The sequence below is a fragment of the Cylas formicarius genome, unplaced genomic scaffold (genome assembly GCF_029955315.1).
Source record: "Cylas formicarius isolate icCylForm1 unplaced genomic scaffold, icCylForm1.1 PGA_scaffold_8__14_contigs__length_24414737, whole genome shotgun sequence".
Taxonomy (NCBI): Eukaryota; Metazoa; Arthropoda; class Insecta; order Coleoptera; family Brentidae; genus Cylas; species Cylas formicarius.
The window spans coordinates 4,347,617-4,369,564 of NW_026844361.1; the positions used below are offsets into that span (position 1 = coordinate 4,347,617).

The 21,948-nt window shown below is 34.9% G+C and overlaps 1 protein-coding gene across 1 annotated transcript in view; it reads right to left on the reverse strand.

The window, feature by feature from the left end:
* The window catches only part of LOC132706246 (LIM/homeobox protein Lhx1), a 139,350-nt gene that overhangs the window by 109,336 nt on the left and 8,066 nt on the right, over positions 1–21,948 (reverse strand). The window contains exon 2 of the mRNA XM_060677461.1: positions 10,810–11,005. Within this exon, the coding sequence (XP_060533444.1) occupies positions 10,810–10,982 (173 nt within the window). The 5' untranslated portion in view covers positions 10,983–11,005. The remainder of the gene's footprint in view (positions 1–10,809; positions 11,006–21,948) is intronic.

A 21,948-nucleotide genomic window follows, 5' to 3' on the forward strand; every position in this document is an offset into this window, starting at 1 on the left:
AATCCCTTATCGAATTTTGCACCAAATTTCACGCATATTTCAATTTTACTCACTGTGGATCTTATAATTGACGTTTCTCAATATTTTGCGTAAAACAAATTACAAACTTCTTCAGTTCTCGTTTTGTCACCATATCCAATAAAATTTTAATTTTTATTACTGACGGAAATGTAACTTTACAAGTATTAGCAACTTATTTGGTCATTTCAAAATGGAATTTCTGTTTTTTATTCTCTTGCTCATAAAAAGTAAGAGGTAAAAGGAACTTGGTGTGGACATCTCTTTTTCGACGCACCCTGTATATTTTATGCTGTTGAAATAGAATCCCTAGTTTATTCCATGAATGTATATTATTTGACTAATTAGACTCTAATTTGAAGTAGGAATTTTTTATTTTTGCCATTAAGTAAGGACTTTCATGCACCTTTAATGGAGCAAAACTTACTCATAATATCCTTTTGCAAAAATGTTCACCCTGAACAAAGCACGACGTTACGCGAACTTAATGCTTCTCATTTAATAGAGGATATAATTCACCCCTTAACCGCCCTTAAAATTTCTTTCTTCTTAGCTTCTAGTTTACGGCACAGAGCCCCCCAAAGATCCGCCACTGGTGGTGGTGAGGGCGCGCGGGTTCAATTTTATCGCGTCCAAACACATCCCTCTCTTACGAATATATACATTAACTATCCGCCCCCGAGTCGGGATCAAACGTCACTTTAACCTCTTGATAGCGGGCCCCCTTCGCGGCGATAAAAGAACATTCCTCATTTATTTATGGTAATCGTTTTGAGGAACGGGCGGCGTACAAAGATTACCCCCTAATACGGAATTGTAAAAAAAGGAGGGGGAAGCGGGCCGCTTAAAACGTTCCCCGGGCCGCAGTCAAGTTAATAACAATTATCGGGGGGATTAAACAAAAATTACTAAGCCTCCCCCCTCCCCACCCCCGTTTTTGCACCGCTCTTATCAAGCAAATGAGGAGGGCTACGAAATATTCATGCGAAACGTTCGAGAGTCTTTATGACCGCGACGGGAGTGGGGGCAATTTATTTATTAGATTATTTTAGAGTCTAATTTTTACTTATACCAAAAGTTAACAGTATAATTTTATTGTAATACCTGTTAAGGGCAACGAGGTACGGTATTGGGGAAACGGATGTTTCTAAAAATTTGAAAAAAAATTTAATTAAATCGGCCAGGAGAAAACGCTTGGCGGTCCTGAAATGACTCCATCTAAGCTTAAGAAGACTAATATTGTAGTTGTCAATTTGCATTTATATATTGTTCTACCAAATAATGCAAACTAATTAGAACTGTATAACAAACAAGAGATATGTGCAACACAAAGTTAGTTTTGGTTAGTTTTTATTTTAGACCAGACTTATCCAAACCGTTGGATAGAAAAGGGCAGTTTGTTTTCGTGGCCTAACCTTTAGGTTAGAAGAAAAGATATTGTTTATCAAACGCGCGCTACTACCCCTAAAAATATGGTTGATTGCCTCCGAAATGCTGTAGCCAACCTTCCAAGAGTTTTGATTTTCCATTGAAACAATTTTGTTGTGTTTTATCGTTATCAATGTTTAGTGTCCATAACGTTCGGAGAGAGTTATAAATTATTCATAAGCGTTAGGTTAGGATAATAACTCGTTTATTAAGCACTTGTGGCTCAAATGCCGTTTACCACACTTGTGGCATTAAAGCTTCTTGTGAAACATGAAGAATTTGTACAGTGTGTCCCGAGGCCACATTTTCATGAAATGAAAGATGGCATAAACACATTGGTAAACTTGTCGTTCATTCCTACCAAATTCTTAATTTTGCAATGAGAAATTTAAAATAAGCTCAACAAGGAACTAGAGTAAAGTCTTATGTAACTTTAGTTAGGCTGCTATTTGAATATCCCTTCCGGGGATAATTTAAGCAATGAACTTTGAAAGAGATGTACTAAAGTGATTTAGAGATTAGGGTGGCAAACTCTTGCATCTCGCAGGGAGTTTTTTGTTAAAATGGGTATGCACTGCATTCTTCTGAGATACAAAATTATCCATGGCTATTATTATCAAATAAAGTTACCTGTTTTTCAAACAAATGTAGAAGCGTGTAGGTGTTCATTCGCCTTTGGGGCTTTGGGCCCCTTTACTTTACATAATTTTAAAAATAATTTCATTAAATAATCAAATTATAAAAATTGTTCTAATTTGCGAAAATTGTAAAATATGTTGCAATATGTAAACAGCAAAGGTTGAATGGGAAAAGTTTTACAGGAAAATTGATGCATTTCATAACCGGCTTCAGATTTGCGATCTGTCACTAACCTTTTTGAAAGAGTACGTGAAATGTCCAGTTTTGTGATATCTCCCAAGCGCACAAAAGTTTTTTTATACTCCCGTCTGTAAAATACCTAATTACCCACCAATCTAGTGTGCGGGAAGCGTCAATTTACCACGTCAGTTTCGTTTCCCATGAATCCGAGCCACTTCGGACATTTCCGGAATTTTACCGCACGGATTTGGGAGCAATCGTATGTTTTCGGAGATATTTCCCACGCTTTGAATTTTGACGTCTATCAATACTGACGGTCATGTCAGTGAATGGATTCTAACTAACTTTTAAACTTTTAAACTAACTTTCGTAGAAAAAGCATAGTATGCAACACGTTCGGTAAACTTTTTAACTCACTCGTTTATTAAAAACTCGCTCCGCTCGTGTCAAAGAAACTCGTGAGTCAAATGCCATTTACAACACTTGTTGCATAATATACTATTATCACACTTCGTAAAGTTAGGTCTTAATTATTTTGTTAATTTATCATGATTTAATCGATACCTTCTTCCCCTGTAAGGAGGGTTCTGACGTTGACGTTAAATACCTCAGACTATCAAAGTTGCATTTTAATAAGTGTTACGTTTTCTCTCATTAAAATCATAAACATAGCAAATTGATGATACCTGTTGAAAATGGCCGGTATTCCATGATCAAATGAAAAAAAGTTTGACATGCAAGCGCTGTAGCTCAGTCACGCAGAAATGCATGTGTCTGGAAACCACGGCAACCTTATAAAACCCAATTTTGAAAATTAAAATCCCCAAAGGGAATGTTTTAGAAGCTATCAACGAAAACTTGTTTATGGGTAAATACTGTTGGCGTGTCAAAATCAACGATACAGAGAGTGTTAAATAAGACTAAGTATCATCCATCCAAACTCACAATAGTCCAAGAAGGTATACTAGGAAATAACAACAACAAAACAACAACGAGATCTCGATTTTGTAAATCATGTATTGTGGTTCGATAGGAGCTTGTTTAAGCAAACCCTGATGAAATGGCAGCGATAGGTCTACATTTAGAATTAACGTAATTACTACCGCTTAAACGGATAGATGTACCTAGAACTTTTATGAAGCCGAAGATGAGTTCAGCAGTACCTTGTTTCACCAGGATGGATGTCTGTATCACAATAATATTCAAGTCAAGAAGTTCTTAGGCGAGCAGTTTGAAGACAGGATTATTTCATTAAATGGTACAATATCTGGTCCAAATTGCAATTGCAAATCAGTAAATTAAAGTAAATGTTATGACTTTGCCTTTTTAAAAGATCCTTCTTCTTCTTCTTTCAGTACTCTATCAGCTATCTAACGTTGGCAACCACTTGGGAGAAAACATATCGGCCTTCTGCCAGATTAAAAAGTTGTCCTGCTGCCCGGTGTCCAGTCCAGTCGTGTATGTTACGTAGCCAGGACATCTGCTTTCTACCAACTCCTCGTCTAACTTCAATCTTTCCCTGCATAATCGTGCTGAGGAAATGGTATTTTGCGCACCTCATTATATATCCCAGATGTACTACTTTCCTTCGCTTAACAGCTGTGATGAGCTCACGATGTGTCTTTGCTCTTCTCAGGAATTCCTCGTTGGTCACTCTTGCAGTCCACGAAATTTGTAAGCTTCGCCGAAGGTTCCACATCTCAAATGCTTCCAAACGGTTTAAGATGGTCAGTGTCCAAGGCTCGACTCCGTATAGAAGGATGTATATTCAAGCTGTTATTGCAGGACACTAACCTCACAGAACAGAAACTGGAACGCGCAATCTCAAATCGGGTTTTAATTCCTATAGCCGGGTCAAGGTTATCTGTAATCAGAGACCCTAGGTATTTGAACCTTCTGACTCTTTCTACGCGCGCTTCGTCTAGTTTCAAATGAGCATTTTCATGTGGTGAGCGGCTAAATATCATAAATTCAGTTTTGGTTAGTTATATATTCAGCTGATGGTGCTCACACCATCTAGAAGTCTTTGAAGGTCTTCTATGTTTTCCACCATGATAACAGTGTCGTCAGTGTATCTCAATTGGTACCCCATTTACCACAATGCCTACGTCCGTTCTCTCTAGTGCCATTATAAAAATAATGTCTCAATACAAGTTAAACAGAAGGGGAGAGAGAATACAGCCTTGGCTGTCAATGTGTACATTTGCTGTCTGGTTCCAATATAAGTTTCTTATGATTTGGAGGTCCTTTTGGTCCACTCCTGCACTTTGTAGCACTTCAATGCTGCAAGCTGCAAGCGATCGAAGGCCTTTTCATAATCAATGAAGCAGGCAAATACGTCGTTGCGCTGGTCTCGGTTTTTTAGCCTTCAGCAGGTGGCTCATGATACTAATTCTTCTCTGTGATGAACGTAGATTTCAGCCATTCATCAAGTAAATTTCCACTGGTGTAAATTTGGTTGAAGAGTTCCACAACGTGTTTGGTGTTGTCGTCATCGAAGGCTTTACTAGTTCAAAAGGAACGTTGTCAAGTGCGAATGCTTTGTTATTTTTTCCGATATTGATAGCATGCACAATTTCAGTTCTCGATATGTTATGATATTGTTATGATATGATATGATATTGTGAATTGGGTATTCCGAATTCGACAGGCCTTTCATCTTTAAACAATTCTTTCACGTAGCTTTCCCAGGCCGATTGTTTTTGCTCTTCTTCCATTATCAATGTGTTGTTCTCGTTCATCAAAACTGTGGGTGGATGCTTTCTAAATATTCCTGCCATCTTTTAAAAGGCACACAGATGGCAATTTGCCCAAAACGGCGGACTGAGTTGAGAAGTCGCATAAACGTTTTTTAGCGTTACTTATTAATGTTAATCTTAAATAAATCGCCTACTTACAAAATAATTCAGACTTTACGAAGTTTGATCAAATCTTTCGTGCACCTGTGAGACATCATCAACTGGAAGTTTTATGCTCTTCCCAAAAAATGAAAGTTAGGGCGGGTTGCGTTTTTCGACGATATTTTCCAAACCAAACGAAAGATCGTTAATCTGAAGCCGGTTATCAAATGTACTAAGTTTCCTGTAAATTTTTCCTCATTTAACCTTTGCTGTAGGTAGAATAGGAGCGGAGATCCCTGTCTAGAGAAGGAAGCTGGGATACATTGTATATGTGATGATATTTTGTAAAATGAAAGCCTCCCGCTGTAGTGAGTTAATAAATAAATAAATATGTAAATAAATAAATAAATAAATAAATAAGTAAATTGCATTAAACCCTTTTTCGGTCTACGCGTTGTAACGTGTTCAAGGTTCGCCTTGCTCGTCGATGTGGCGTAACAAACACGTTTTCGAGTTAACGAGCCCGTTTCGGGGGTCGTAAAAAAAACGAAACGTCGCGGTCAAATCGGGGCCCCCAAAAACGCCCGGGCCCCCTTTTCGCGTGACCAATCGGTTATTTCGACTGCGTCGGAAACTGGAAACGGGAACCGGCCTCTATTGCTTTTTTTCCGCGGTCGCCAGGGTTCGTAAGAAGTTTTTACGACGCACTGTCGTGGTCGGAGGGTTTTTAATGGCGGCACGGCTCGATTCTTGCGACGACGAATAAAAACTTCGACGTATACAGTGTGTCCGTTTTTCCATGGTTTTAAGGGGTATCTCGGTTATAATAACAGCAAACAGGTTTTTCACAGCCTTTTGTCATGTTCTTGGAAGTTGTGAATTTTTGGACACCCCTCCAGCCCCTTTGCTTATTGCAAAAATAAAAAGTAGCTATGTTGCCCCTTTTTACCCAGAATTCAGGGGCACACTGACATGTTTTTTACTCGCTCCCGTTGTGAAATGGTGTGTTTTAATAAATTTCTCACACATGTACTATGCAGTAATAGACATCATTTAGTGTACCACATTTTTTTTTAAATACACCAGTGACGGGCGTACAGAATTTTACCTGTCTATTTTGGCAGACGTTGATGGCACGCCACTGTTAAAATAAAAATTATTCTTACAATCTCCAATCATTTCTAAAGAAATTTTTCAATCCGGTGTACGGTTTTCGCTTTGAAAAACATAAATAAATCTCTTCTCTGAATGGTCATAACAAAACGGTTATGGTCAAAATCAAAAAACTTTTTTTACTTTTTATATATTTTTTTAGGTTAGGTCATGTAATGACGTCCTAAATTAACACTATATGCGCCTATTCTGCGTGCTGAATTTTGTTGATTTATGATAAAATATGTTAAAATCTTGGAAAATTCCGAAAAATATTGGAAAATACTTGGTAACCGTATAACAAATAAAGCGGAAATCTCTGAGAATAATACCGAATTGTCGTACGAGACCAGCAAAATTGACAAAAAATGTAAATGTAAACTATTTAAAAACCTCCGATCATTTCTAAATTTGTGACTCAAAAACGCCGGAAGTGGCTCTCGACACGGTGAAAAAGCTGTTGACGCTAAAAAAGCGAAATATTCTTGCTTTTTAAACAAAGAATTCCTTGGAGACACAAGTAAAAAGCACGTGTCACAGTGAAATGAGTCCAGATTGAAATACTTTATATGCATCGTAAAGGTAAAAAAAATATAAATGTATTATTTTTCAATTTTAATTTCTATTTCATCTTAATGATTTAGTAGAAATATTAATAAAAACATAAAAATGGAAGATAAGTTAGGGTTTTAGTTAAAAACTCTGGATTCCCCATTTATGCAATGATAAGTAATGGACGAAAATATAAACTTCGATACTTTCATCCAGAAGAAATTCTGGCAGAATTTATGAATTGGGGAACAAACACCATAAAAGAAGCTTAAATTCGCAAATTCCGCCATTTCACTTGTTTTATTTTTGTGAATAAATGAAATATTGATCATATATTATTGTTACGGCATCTAATCCAATAATAAACTTAGTTTATGGTTGAATCTCTTAATCTTATTGACGATCTGCCAGCGGCCACGTCGGTCGTTGAATGTCGCAAAGTCATAAGCGAGACTTTGAATCTAGCGCATGCGCATGTTGAATAGACTTTCTCAAAAAATTTTTTCCTAGTTGCTTCATAAGTTTCTGAATTTTAATAGGTCAGTTTCTTAATACCAAAAAAAGCGGCTATATAAATTGCACATTGACACAAATCGGATGTTTTTTTATAAGCAAAAATATGGCGTTTTCATGTATCAAATAGAAAACGCTATAGGAAGAGAATAAATTAAAAGTATTCATAAATTACTTATGGCTGTTTTATGTGTGTCGTTACCATTCGGGTTATGTTTTGGTTACGCGATTTCAATGAACTAGGATGAAGAGAGCAAAAATGTTTGATAGCTACAGATTTTACCAAATATCGAACCCCAAATCATAAACACTCTTACAAACTGTGATAGTATAACTAATTATATATTATAAATTAATTAAAGGAGGGCATTAATACACGCAATATAGCTTTAAAACTATCGTTGATAAAGTACATTTTAATTTTATTATTTTTCGGGATGATAATTGAAGCGCCATCTATGTTTTAAAGATCCAATCAAAACAGAGATTATCCGCCATTAGACACAAGAAATAAGCGTGTTGGTGAATCATCCGTTATTTGATCATTATTTTCTGATTAGCAATGACTTTTCTTTTGAGTGTTAGTAGACAAACGCATTTTCATTTCTTTCATTACATTATACGATATCAATTCAGTAACAACCTGTATGTATATGTTTGCATAAATGAATGAATGAGTAGTCTTCGAAAAGTGTTCTTAATAGAAAGATATATATTTGTTTAGAATAGAAAATTTATTTTATTTGAGTTAAAACTTTGATGTAAAATATTGAATTTATTACCATCAGCATCTAGACCTTGAAATGTAGAAAACCGATAACTTGTTTAAGTTTAAAAATAAATTCTTTCAGTTAGGGATATTTATTCAAAATAAAACAAATCTATTCTCGCATTTAAGAACAGCTACTTAAAGCTGAAAAATATAGAGACGGGATTTCCAGTCTTAACTATAAATTATAGGCATCAATTAGTCTCATAGATTACGATAATCAATATAACAAAGATGATATGCCTGTATTAGTTTAGTCTATATTCTGAAGGAACCAACAGTGTTTAACAAGAATTCATAATCAATTAATTTAATTAATCTTGTAATTGTTCTTTACAACCACATATCTCTTAACATGTATCCGATGTGTTCGTTACTGGTTGGTTGATGATATATTTAATGTACGTGTATTACATTCCTCATTCATCGATAATTTAAACGTTTTGAATTCACATTATTAAGATTTTCTGCTAATTATAATGATATATGCCAGCTTGTATGAATGAATGTGTAAAGTATGATGAACGCATTCTATCAAATCAATTACATTTATTATTGTTTTAAAACAGATAAGGTTTGAATTAAATCAAATAATAATAATTTCAGTGAACATATTATTGAGCATCATTGACTCAATGGACGTTTCGATTCTACAGTAGTGTTTTTGTGTATATATAGTCCGACGAATCGAATGTAATAAATAAATTAGTATTCAGCGTTAAATCAACCGTTAGGCTATTATTCCGATAAACAAACGACTCAATTAAATACGGAAAAAACTCTTTTTTTTTTCGACACGTCTAACATGTTTACGACAGATTCGTTTTGGCCGGGCTTCCGAGATAAGCGCAACATGCCGCTTGTTGTGTGTGGTTTTGAGCTACCGTAAATAGGGATTTGGAGGGACCACCTCGCGAGATAAACTTTGTAATTTATCGCCGAAATTCGATATTCGAATATTTAAATGGCCCGCCATTAGGAGTCGGTGTGGGAAATAACGTGTTAATATGGTTTATGGTCAGCGTACATTAGCTCTTAAGTTTTTTTTCCTAAAAAAGGTGATGAGGCGGCTTTACGTGGACAATTCCAGTGTCCACAAGAAAGAACGGAAAAAGATGGTAGAAATGTTAAAAAAGGAGGATTAAGAAAAAACCGCCTCTGGTCCCCACCATTGTCCTCCTCTGAAGAGATTTCGAAAGAAACCCTTGGTGAAGATAGCAATGGAATAGCATGGAATAACATGGAATATGTATGCTCTGATATGTCAATACTGACATATTTGTCTGTGAATCTCCATCTAGAGATGCTTTTAATGATGAATCATATATATTGCTATATATATTATATCATATATATATAAAATTAAAATTGTCCTTTAGTGCCTTCTCTTCAGAAACTCCATCTAGAATTTACAGGTCAATCTTCTTCTTCTTCTCTAAGTGCCTATCTGTTTCGGACGTTGGCTATCAAAATGGCTATTCCTATTCTATTTGTTCCAGAATCACGTACTTAGATTTGCCAACCATGACGTTCTCCGTCGGCTCGATATGAATTGCTCATCATGATCGTGGCACTGGAATATCCGAAATTTTATGCTATCTATCAATTATCAATTCATTCTTCGTAACATTTCTTGATTACTAAGTGACTGAGTTTACATGTTTCCGATCTTCTGGTAGTTTCTTTGGTTAGTGCTTTTACTTAATTCAGGAGGACTGAGCGGACATAACAAAATTATTATGGGTTCAAAACAGTTACATTGAGAAACACTGATCCTGCCTTTTCAATACGACACCGTATTTCTTGCGTTGCATTTATTACCGTCTCCTAATAATAGCACTGTTTTACTCGTTCTATACTTTAATTTAGTTTCATTTAAGTTCATTGCCAATCCGAAATGTGAAATAACCATGGCCACTGGCCATCATCTACTCTAAACGTTATTGTATCAATCAATTTTCAGAACTGCTGTCTGGTTCCAATCTCCTATTTCGGAACTTTACTCGAATTTTAACTCCTTGGAAGGTTAAGATCAATGCTCAGCTATGTATGTAGTTCAATCCGGAAGGAAATTTTTGTAAAAGATCAAAGAACACTAACTTAGGCAGACGATTTGCTATCAGTGGGATAATTAACATTAATTAGTTAATGTTGTTATCGGTAAGTAATTTTTTGTTAATTGCCCCCTTTTTTTTCTATATGGAGGTCTGTATTTGACATTTTTATTTCAGAGAAACTTGTCACCTGTTGTTTTAGTTCGCTAATATATTTTGACAAATGATACTGTAGATTTCGTGTGAATCTTGGTTTTATCTAAAGTAGTGACAATATTCAAGACTTAATAAAGAGTGAACAATTAGGCCTAGAATTGAACATTCATAAAAGCAAATATATGAATACTTGCAAAGGAGACGGGCCCAGAATACGGGATGAGAAAAGTTCTGTGTAATCACAATCTAAAATAACAGCTTAGAATGAAGACGGTAAGACGCGACGTCTTACCTGAGTAGGTATTGTGTTTCCCGGGGCAGGCAGATTGAACATTTTAACATTTGAAGTACTCCATAAGCCTGATATACACTTCCATTATAGTACATGTACATCTTCTATGTCTACATATACCTCTATATAAGTTAGGTACAATGGGGATACATGTATATGAAAATATACGTCGGAGACATATCTGACCCGAGCGACGCCATATATACTGTACTGTACCTGAAGAAATCCGATCTGCAGAAGAGCTTGCCCTCCCTGGAGAAGCATTTGTCTGTGAGAGGCGTGTGACAGTCGAAACACCTGACGCAATCTGCGTGCCAAGTCCTGTCTAGGACGTTCAGCAGGAATTTATCCATGATCGGCTTGTCACAGCCCGCGCAGGCGATCAGCATACCTGCGGCCGGTTCGCACCTCCCTAAAACAAATGCAGAAATGACACACGCACGCTTGATTATCTATTTGAAAATTTTAGGCAATATCTTCTTTATCAGATCATATGGAGGGCTAATGGGAACACGAGGGGAAAACCACTTAGGAAATGCTTGCCTTCTCAAGAGAAATACGAGGGAAATATCAAGATGGGAAAATTTTGTTCTACCGAGCCGAAATTTAACAGTCCAATAATGGTTATACCTTTTTTTCTATACCATAGCAGTATGAGCAACAACTTCAATAAATTGAATATAATAACATTTAATACAATAAAACGGTCAACTTTTTCCCGTAAATTCTACTATCCTGGGTGTTAACATGCGTCTACAAAATTGAAACAGCTCCAAATAATGAAAGATAAGGTTCTGTTTACCACATATATATTAAAATTTGCACCACTAAATTTATAGTATGTGTATATATTATTTTTTTGTAAATCATTTAAATATTATCGAAAGAAAAATAGTTAAAAACAAATATTTTTTAAAATCAATTGGTGTAGCCATATACATATTTTATATGAAGCATTACAATTAATAAAAAGCTTTATATAAGGCAATTCGAGGAAATAAGGAGAAATATAAGTGAAATACATGGAAATATAGGGAAATAGGGCCAAATTTTGTAGTAATACTGGGAAATATGGAGGAATATATTTTTATTAGTAAATATTTATTTCGGGAGCTGGTTTCTCCATCGGAATTAGATGTAACTCTTTTGTTATAAAAGAAGCAGCATAAGAATTCAAGGAAATGATAAAATTTAGTATGTTGTATGTTATAAAGGCAATTTCATATTATCAAACGCAATATTTTTTACAAACAAATTACTTAACAAAGTGCTAAAAAAAAGAGCCGACAATACTTTACAAACTTTGACTTTTTCGTTGGTTTGAAAAGAGCTATGGTTTACAGAGTAGCTATTAATAAATGTTATTTAAATTTGTAATTGTAATATTAAAATAATTATAGTACGAAATCAAAGGTACCAGATATAACACTACACACTAAATTTAGAAATGTATGCTTCATACGCTTGCGTTGTGACTTCGGGTGGTTAGGGTGGACCAACTGATATTTGAAATTTAACTACGCATGTTTTTTAACTTCAAAGTGAACCAATTGCATGAAAATTGAAAATTTCCCGTCGAAAGTGGCTTAGAACCGACAACGCTATACTACTATTCTGTGGTCCTGCAGAAACCTGTCTGTCTAAAAGTATATCGTCCAAAAAACACCTGACCATTGTAGCACAGAGCGATACTTATCTGTCTGTAGCGAACCAAGTTTCATCTAAATAAACTATACATCTGTTTTCGTGTGCCAGTCTATGCGATTTCGTTCCATTCTGCAAATAACTGTATGGAGGGTGGCAGGAATAACAATTATATGGGTTTCATCTTCTTTTAGCTTCCTACACCAAGTAGCAACAATCTGGTTTTGATAAACGGGATGTATTTTCCTTCTTATCATATCTTGTTCGTTATTGTTCATCTGGCGAGACTGCAAATCACCACGTTATTTTATTTCATTCAATAATTCACTGTTAACAATAACCTGTATCTTTAATGCTCCTTGTTTGATGAATCCTCTACTTATTAAAGATTAAACCTTGTCCATGATAAACCTTGAGCAGTCTAGTTCGCCTCCTCATCCCGTTGGAATCCGGATCGATAATTCTTTGCCGGCGTTAGCCAATTTCCAACAAAAATACGCAACCGAACGTTTAGGAATATCGCGTAAAAAAATTAGCTGTAAATAAAGCTGACTTTTATCGTAAACAATCCTAGCGATAAATTATCGAGTTTATGGGCGCATTAAAATATTTTAGGAGGTGCCGATGAAACGTCCCGTCCGGGGTCACGGGCTCGCCGTCCTATCCTCGCCCGAACGGCCGTCGAAATCGACAGACCTGCATCCGGGCGACTGCCGCTCGCACGCCTCTGATTCCGCGGAATATAAAAAATTAACGGCGGAATTGGTGAAAGATTTGGACTAAATTTTTCATTCCTAGAGGCTTGTGTAACAAAGTAACCAGACTGCGTACGCTTTTTACTGGCGGTTTTATGTTTATTTAGATGTGGGCCGTTTTGTTTTGTCGACGACATTTATTGGGAGAGTTGTGTATATTTTAAATCGACTTTTTCGTAATAGAAACGATTAAAGGAGCAATACGCACGATCTGTCTGGTTTCAAATCTAGAATCGATATACGATAAGCACTCTTTGGAATGCAAGTTTTAATAGAGATGTCATTTTAAGTTTCAGGAAAAGCTGCCATTCGAAAGACTTATGGACATACTGAAGAAGACAGAAGTAAAGACCACAAAATACAACCCCGAGAAGTAAATCACGATCAAAAATCCGTGCACTAATTCCTAGCAATGCCTCTAAATTTCCGATTTTGGATATCAATACTTCCAATTCCTATGAATTCACTTAGTAATTAAGGTTTAGTTAATAAAAATTTCTATTTCAAGTTCTATAAAAATTCCAAAAACGCTAGAGGATGAATACTAGATATATTCAGCACTTCGAATTCTCGAACAGTTTCCGAAATTGATTTATAACATTATTATAGGACATGCACAAAAAGTGTATCCCAGGTAGGTAACATCATAATAAAATCCTTTACAATTACAGAAAATACTTACAATAAAACAAAAAAAAGAACAGAGTACTAATTATATCAATGGAAGGCAGCAATACGGTTTAGATGGATTTGACAAATTGGTGATCTGATTGGTGATCTGACCATCACATTGGTCCTACCCTTAAAATGATTAAAAAAGGTCAGCACGGAGGGAATTTTAGCGCAGAATTAAAAAATGGATTGCCTCCAGCAAGAACGAAGAGTGTATAGAATTATTGACGAGTTTATGTAGAGTGGCCACAAATTTTTGAAGATAATATCTAGCAGCAAACTGGCAATAATATTTTCGTAAATCGGCGACCAGATTATAAATGAATCTTGGATAAGAATATTCCAGTATACTCCTTACAAAAGTTGTGTAAACAAGTTTAGGGGTAGAGATGTTGGTCAGTTTCTAACATAGTTGCCCGATAATTTGGATGCGCTTGGCGTTATTCTTGATACGTCCCCAAAAAAGTAAAATTAGTGTCTAAACGTGTCACACCTCTTCAAGGGCACACCGCTGAGCGTGTAGTCCAACAATATGGGACTATTATTTCGCTCGTTTACCATAAGCCGAGTGTTTGGAAATTCCTTGCAATCATTGTGTTCGGTTACAACGTGTATCTTCAACAGAGTTGCATGTTGAGATACGATTGTATTAAAATCAATAAATAATTAGAAAGTGTAATATTCAACTTACGTAGTAATTTTTGGTGATGAGTTTGGTCAAACGTTTTCTGAGTGTACAACATCGACCTGTCAACCATACAAGTACTTAGTAGTACAAAGTAGAACATAAAGAAGTAACAGTCACATTGATCAAAGAGTTTGAATAACGTCTTTACCATCTTTTACAAAAAAACTTAATTCAAGAAATCTTTCCAAAGCTATGCGATATCTGTTCTTCAATGCTCCTTTGGAATAGTTAAATGGATACAAGTAGATATCGAAACAATAAACAGTAAGATAAGAACAGAATTTACAAAATACAGAAAACACTACCCAAGGAATAAATCTACCAAAAGAAAAAGGAGGTAGAGGAATAAAAAATGCTGTGGAAGCCTGCAGTCAACTAATTATAGGCTTAAGAATTTTTTTTCATCACCTAAAAAGTGGACTTCATCAAGCTATAGTGAGAGCGGATATAGGATATACACCTCTAAACTTGAGAGTGGAAAATTTTAGGCCATTTGATACAAAAACTGACGATGACAGAAACTTGCAGAAATTTACAGTAGATCAAAGTAAATCCATGGAATAGCTACAGACTGGGACTCTTTTTCCAGAAAATGGTTTATGATTGGTATACAATATTAGATTATTAAAACAAGAAACTATCAAAAATATATCCTTTAGGAAGAAATAGCAATTGATAGATGCAGAAAGTGCAGCAAAAATCGTGAAACCGTAGAACATATATAATATCGCTGTGAAAATATGGCGAGAAATAAATATCTAAAACAGCAGAACAAGGTAGCTACAATAGTTTACTTAGAAATACTGAAAAAAATTAAGCTTGAGTCTCTATCAACGAGCTCTACTACAAGTATAAATCACCTCCAGTTATAGATAATCAGGGTTCAATCTGAGACATTCTGAGTATAGACAAGGTTAGTTGTGGTGGATCTCTTCTTCGTGAAACCATGCTGATGTACATGATATTACTCACATGGCAGTCCATGGCTTCGATGGCACCCAATTAAAATCACTAGTTCCTCACTAATCTTTAGTACAAATAACTTGTTTAGCTTTTAAACAAATACAAACAAATCTTTGATAGCACTATAACGTCAGTTACATTAAGAAAAAATTGAGTGAAAAACTACAAAATTGTTATAAGGATCAAAAAAAAAAAAATTAAACCATAAAAATAATTTAAAATAGATTCAAAATATGCCTAAATTGTAAAATGTCACCGAATAATCGAACCAACCTATTGTACACTCAGAAAAAAAATGCGTTTATAAACGCACAAGATATCACCCTGTAATAAATCAAACCTTTTCTACTATTTAATTAATCAAAATATAACATTCTCGATCCGTTTGAAAATATTTTGATAATGATTTGTATTTTTAGTTTAAAACATCAAGAACTTTCTTTTTACCTATATTTAATATTTGCTTGTTTGTTTGAACGGAATTTTGTCCAAAACAAATTTTTACTTGCTTATTACAAAAGGACATTCTTGCGTTCTCTTTTTCTTCTAATGTTTTGAAGTTTTTGTAGCCGTTTTCTTGTTGGTTTTAAGAGTAGTTAATTTCTTAAATTGTGTAAGGGGTAAAAGAAGAAATTTGCATTGCTGTTGCATTAATATTGCATGTGCTTGAAACTAAAAAATAGAACTTTCTAGTCTAAGGATAACGATGGTCTGTTTGTTTTAAATTTATAACATATTTAAAATATTATTTTAAACATTTAAAATAATATTTTGCCATGGTTATTTTATTATCTGTTATTTTAATTTGAATGGTTTCCTTTTCAATCCAAATGCAGACAATATTTTTGTTTCAATAATAGTGAGTAATAAAAATTGTCATGCATATTTTAGTTTCAAGAAGATATTATACTTGTTATTGATTAATTAACAAGCACAATTGCAGCAAAATCATATTTAATTTTGATCAAGTCGTTATCTTTTTTTTTTATTTACTACGTTTTTTCTATGAGTGTAGTGGATATTTTTTTTTACTTCGACGAAAGCTGTAAGTTCGGAAAGCAGTTTTAAAATTGCAGTCCCATCAATGAAATACTTCCTCTTAGGAAATATCAGACAAAATAATGCAAAGTGCTAATACAAGATAACATTATGAACCCAGCAAGTTTTAGAACTTACTTTACTTCTAATAAAAACTGTTGAGCTTCTCCTCTAGAGAATTATGCGATGGCTTTATCTCGGCTCGTAGGTTTTCAAAAATCATTTTAGAATAACCCATAAGCAAATGAAGTAAATACGAGGAACTAATTCCCCAAATTACTTAACTAACACTATTACTGCTAATTCCTCTAATTACAGTAATATTTTGACTGATACCGCTAATTTCTCTACTACTAACACTACTTGTCAAGGTTTTTACACAGCAATTCCTTCGCAGATTTTTCAATTATTTGTTTTATATAATATTTTTAGGTTTACAATTTTTGAAAAATATTTAGGCATACTGCTATTTTCCTTAACGAAATTTTTCTTTGTAATATTGGTATTACTGAATAAATGTCTTCTTCTTTTTCTCTATTCGTCGTTTTTTTCGCCTTAACTTTGGGACACCTTATGACGCCGGTGTCCTCGATCTTTCCCAATCCGAGAGACATTTTTTTTTGTCACACGGACCACCGCCCCAGCTGGAGTTAAACAAAAGCCTGTCAATGACGGACGCGACGTTCGTTTTTTTTTCGATTTCTACGAGAGCGCGGTTCGTGACAATGATATTGATATTTGTGTCAATAGCGTAAAACTTTTTTCATCCGTTGCGGCGCTCTCGATTCGCCACGCCTCTCGGCGAGGTTAGTCAAGTCGAAACGTTAACGGTTCAGGGAGTATCGCGTTTTTCTATTGTTTTTACGAGGAAAAATGCCGACGGCCGGGGCCTCTGATGCGTGCAGCGCTTAAGCTACCCGAAACGTTTTTTAAAATTTCTTCTGGGTTCTCTTTGAAAGATTTATATCGTCTTCTTTATACAATAATAATAATAATAATAATAATAATAATAATAATAATAATAATAATAATAATAATAATAATAATAATAATAATAATAATTTGTTTGAACCATCTATCACATGGCCGAAATCGCATCATAGATACCATGGATGATTTAAAACTATATGCCGCTTGTAAAAAACATCTAAATTCAAACCTAAAACTCATACATCAGTGAAGCACAAATATCTGTAAAACTGTATCAGCTAAAAAGGGAAAGCTAAACGAAGGAGAACCTATAGAACTAGGACCAGGCAAACTTATTTACGCTATGACCATATAACAACCATAAAAGTACTTAGGAATTCTCCAGACCTCCAACATACAACATAAAGAAGTAAACGTCACATGGATGAAAGATTTTGAAAAACGTTTTTACAACCTTTTGGAAAGCATATTTAACTAAAGAAATCTTTCCACAGCCATAAGTAGCTCTTCAGTACTCTTTTGGAATAGTTAAATGGACTCAAACAGGTTTCGAAGCAGTAAACATAAAGATAAGAACAGATTTTACGAAATACAGAAAACACGAATAAATCTATCAGTTAAACGAATAAATCTATCAAGGGAAAGAGGAGGAAGAAAAGAACGAAGAGAAAAGAAAAAATGCGGTGAACGTCTGTAGTCAAAAAATTATAGGATTAAAGAATTTTTTTCCGTCACCAAAACGTTGAACTTCATCAAGCTATAGTGAGAGCGGATACAGAATGACCACCTCTAAATTTAAGCGCAGAAAGTTTTAAGCCAAACTGTTTATAACACAATTCAACATTGGCGTTTAAAAGAACTGCATGGTAGATTTATTAATGACTTACAGACAGATACAGTGGATCAAAGTAAATCCGTGAAATGGCTAAAGACCGGAACGCTTTTTTCCTGAAGGGTTTAGGATTAGTATACAATATCAGATTATCTAAACAAGAAGCTATCAAAAGTACATCCTTAAGGAAGAAATATCAACAGTTGCCAAAAGTTACCTTGCTTAGGTTTTTTTGTCGATCCAGCCAAGGCTTTCGATACGTTAAATCATGGGCTTCTGCTGGACAAAATGGAACACATGGGAATAAAAGGCATTGCACTTAGTCGGCAATTTTCTTAATTGATAGACGACAGCACGTTCAAATAAAAGGCACTCTACTAAGTCCAATATTTATATTAATACTACTATTTGAAATGACTTCTCATTGAAGTATACTGGCCTTTTCACTGTCATACACCTCTAGCACTTGGGACGAAGTTAAGAGTAGAGTAGAATAGAATACAGAACATTTTGAATTACTTTAAACTAAACGTTTCGACTTTAAATATACATAAAATGCTAATAATTCCCTCACACCATACGAAAAATACCCCATACAAATACAAATAAGCAATACTGTAGATTTTCAGTTATCAAATACAATTAAGTATCAAGATGTACACATAGACTCATTTTTAAGTTGAAACATCCACGTTAACAAAGTTATGGAAAAACTGATATATAGATTCTATCAATTAGGGAAGTTTTTGAGTCAAAAACATTAAAAAATTATGTATTTTGCACTAGTTGCACTAGGATTGTCCAATATGGAGCAGTTGGTTGGGGAGGTATAAGGAATACCCACATGGTACCACTAGAAATATTGCAAAAAAAATCAATATCATAGGTAATAAATCATATATGTAATTACGCGCCACAAAATATATCCATCTTCCTCATGAAGAATCCGGGATACTTTGCACCCATACATCATCTGTCTGGGTCTAAAAATTCTGAATATCAACAACTCGTCCGATGAGAGAATAAACTCCCAAATTTTATTAAAAAAAATTAAGTAAATGGATGTTGGCACAAGAGAGACACGTGTTTCAATTCGGTACTTAGTAGGTCTTTGAATAAATCTTTTAGCGCTCTGCTTTATTTATTTGCTAAATTTATTAATTTGTGGAAATAAACAAAACTAACCCATACATAATAGTCCTGAATCTCCCACTTTTATTGGTACAAAAATTGTAGCTCTTGATGCGGCCTATGGCCTATAACATTGTTTGAAGAAATTACTCATATTTTTTACGAATTTTGATTTATAGTTAAGAAAATAACAACATTCAGGATCCTAAAAATTTTTGTCAATAGTTGAACAACCCTGTATATAATTGAAAAAATGCTTAAAACAACATTTATATAAATACTTTGTGAGATTTGATTGTGCTCAATCTCTAGAGTCTAGATGTGGGTATCAACTTTGCTAAATTTGAAATCGATAGCTGCAAAATTTGCCACCCTTATTACATTTTTCAATATAGCACAAAATATCCCGAACACAATGTACAATATGTGAAAATCTTAAATTCAAAAATTTGAGCTCTATATACGGTCTATATATGGTCATGTATAAGAAACTGACAACTGGAAGAAAACTTTCTAGTTATGGTCAATTATTAATATAAGCTGCGCGAGAGTCCACAAAGCTGCTACACCCTGTAAAGTATCTTTCAAATTTGTACCAGTAATAGCGATTTGTAATGATATATTTTCAAATATCTCGCGCATCCTGATAATAAACGGAAACTGTACACAAGACAGTTTACACTATCTAAACCATCTCTTACAGTTTTTTTAGGGTTAATAGTTTACCCACGAAAGTGGAAATTTTCTGTGTATTTTAGATATTTTGCCCATAATCGACAGAACCTGTACATAATCGTAAGAAATAAAAGTCATAGTCCTGGATCTCCCACTTGTCCTGGTCCATAAATTTTTCCAATAGACTAAATGGTTTTCGGGATCTTGAACCGGAACTACAAAATTGTAGCTCTCGATACAAAACGGTGTAAACGACATTTCCGCATTTTTAAGGTTTTTTTCTAATTTGCAACTTAATATGATAATATACGTTACGTTTTACCCTGTACAGAACCGAAACGATGTTTGAAATAAAAGTTATCGTCCTGGATCTCCCGCGTTTGCTGGTTCAATAATTTGGAAGTAAAATATCCCAAGATTTTTTACTATGTTCGACTGTGTACGACTTCCATAGTTTTGATGTCGGTAATATATTAAATACTATACGAGTTATATGTCTATGTGAAAGGCAAAGACAATTGAAACAATCTTCTGATTATGACCAATTGTTATTAAAAGAAGAAACCATTTTTTGAATTTTTGCAAATTAACGAGTCATCCTGTACATTTTCAACAAATCATCCATCACTGCGCGAAGATATGGAGGACATTGTAATGTAATTATCTTATCAAAGAGACTGAATGCAACTTGAGCCCTCCATTGCTGGAAAAAGTAGCCTCATCGGTGCACAATTATAGTGGTCTAATCTCTACTTTTAGAATTTGGTGTACCGATGTTTTATTAATAACTTAAACTTAACTTCTAAAGCTTAATTTAGAGATTTTGATAAGCATCAAATAACGACATTAAAGATTTGTGAAACTTCACAGCCTACTAAAGAAGCAAACATCAACCGCAACTCCTGCCTAAAAGAAAGTGTTTTTCTATTCCCTTCAGTAAAATAGCTAATTATACACCGACCTAGCAAGCGGGAAGCGTCACTTTACCACGTTAGTTTGTTTTCCCACGAGCCCCTTCGGACATTATCGGGATATTATCGTACGAGTTTGGGAGCAATCGGATGTTTTCCAAAAAACTAACGGACGTACAAAAAGTATAGTATGCAGTAAAAAAATATTTACTTGACTATATATACCGAGAATTGTTAAAAACTATTAACAGAAGAAGAAAGCTGGAAATATCAGACTGTGGATTAGATTAAGACTACTTTTTAAGTATAATTCCCATTCGATAAAAAAGGGTACAATAAAATCATACCTAACGAGGTTTCATTACTCTACACCTTTCCGAAACCGACTTAATAAGCTAAAACCAAGTGCCTAGTATACAAAACATTCATCTGGCCGTAGCCAATGGCAAGGCAGTTTAAAGGGCAACTATCCTTCTTTATACTGAGCATAAGAAATCGTGGAAAATTTCCGAAACGGACTTTAACGAAACGATAGCAAGACAAAGAGCGCCTATGTAAATAAGAGTCACGACGCATAACGAGTTGCGGACAAGCGACCAACGAGTCTGACATATTATTTAAATAAGCCACGGTATGGGTTACAGAAGAATAAAAGGATTAAATGGCCATTAACTTATGTATTCGGGTTATCCGCGCGTAGGTTTCGAGATCCCGTCCGTCCGTGGTACGATTGTTCTCAGCGTCTGTCGGATCCGTCAAGGAGGCCGCTAGGCTTTTGTTTCCGTCCACGTCAGAGGCGGGACACAAAAAATCCCGACTAGTTTAATAGAAATTTGAGGGAAACGCGTCCAGTCAAGCTGCAAGAGCCGCGGGAGGTTACGTGGTCCGTGATCGAGCCGCGGTCTGTGTTTCGACGGAGCGCGTTTTATGGTCCGTGCTATTGGCGACGCAAGGGTTAACTCATGACGGAATTTTTCACATTGCTGCCAGCTGGAACGTTTTAGGAGTTGAGGAGTGTCTTTCTTGCCCTCGTCGCTAAAATCATAAGGCACGTTTTTTCAAATTTTGGTAATTGAAACTATTCTTTAATGATAAAATGGTATTGAATTAAGACAA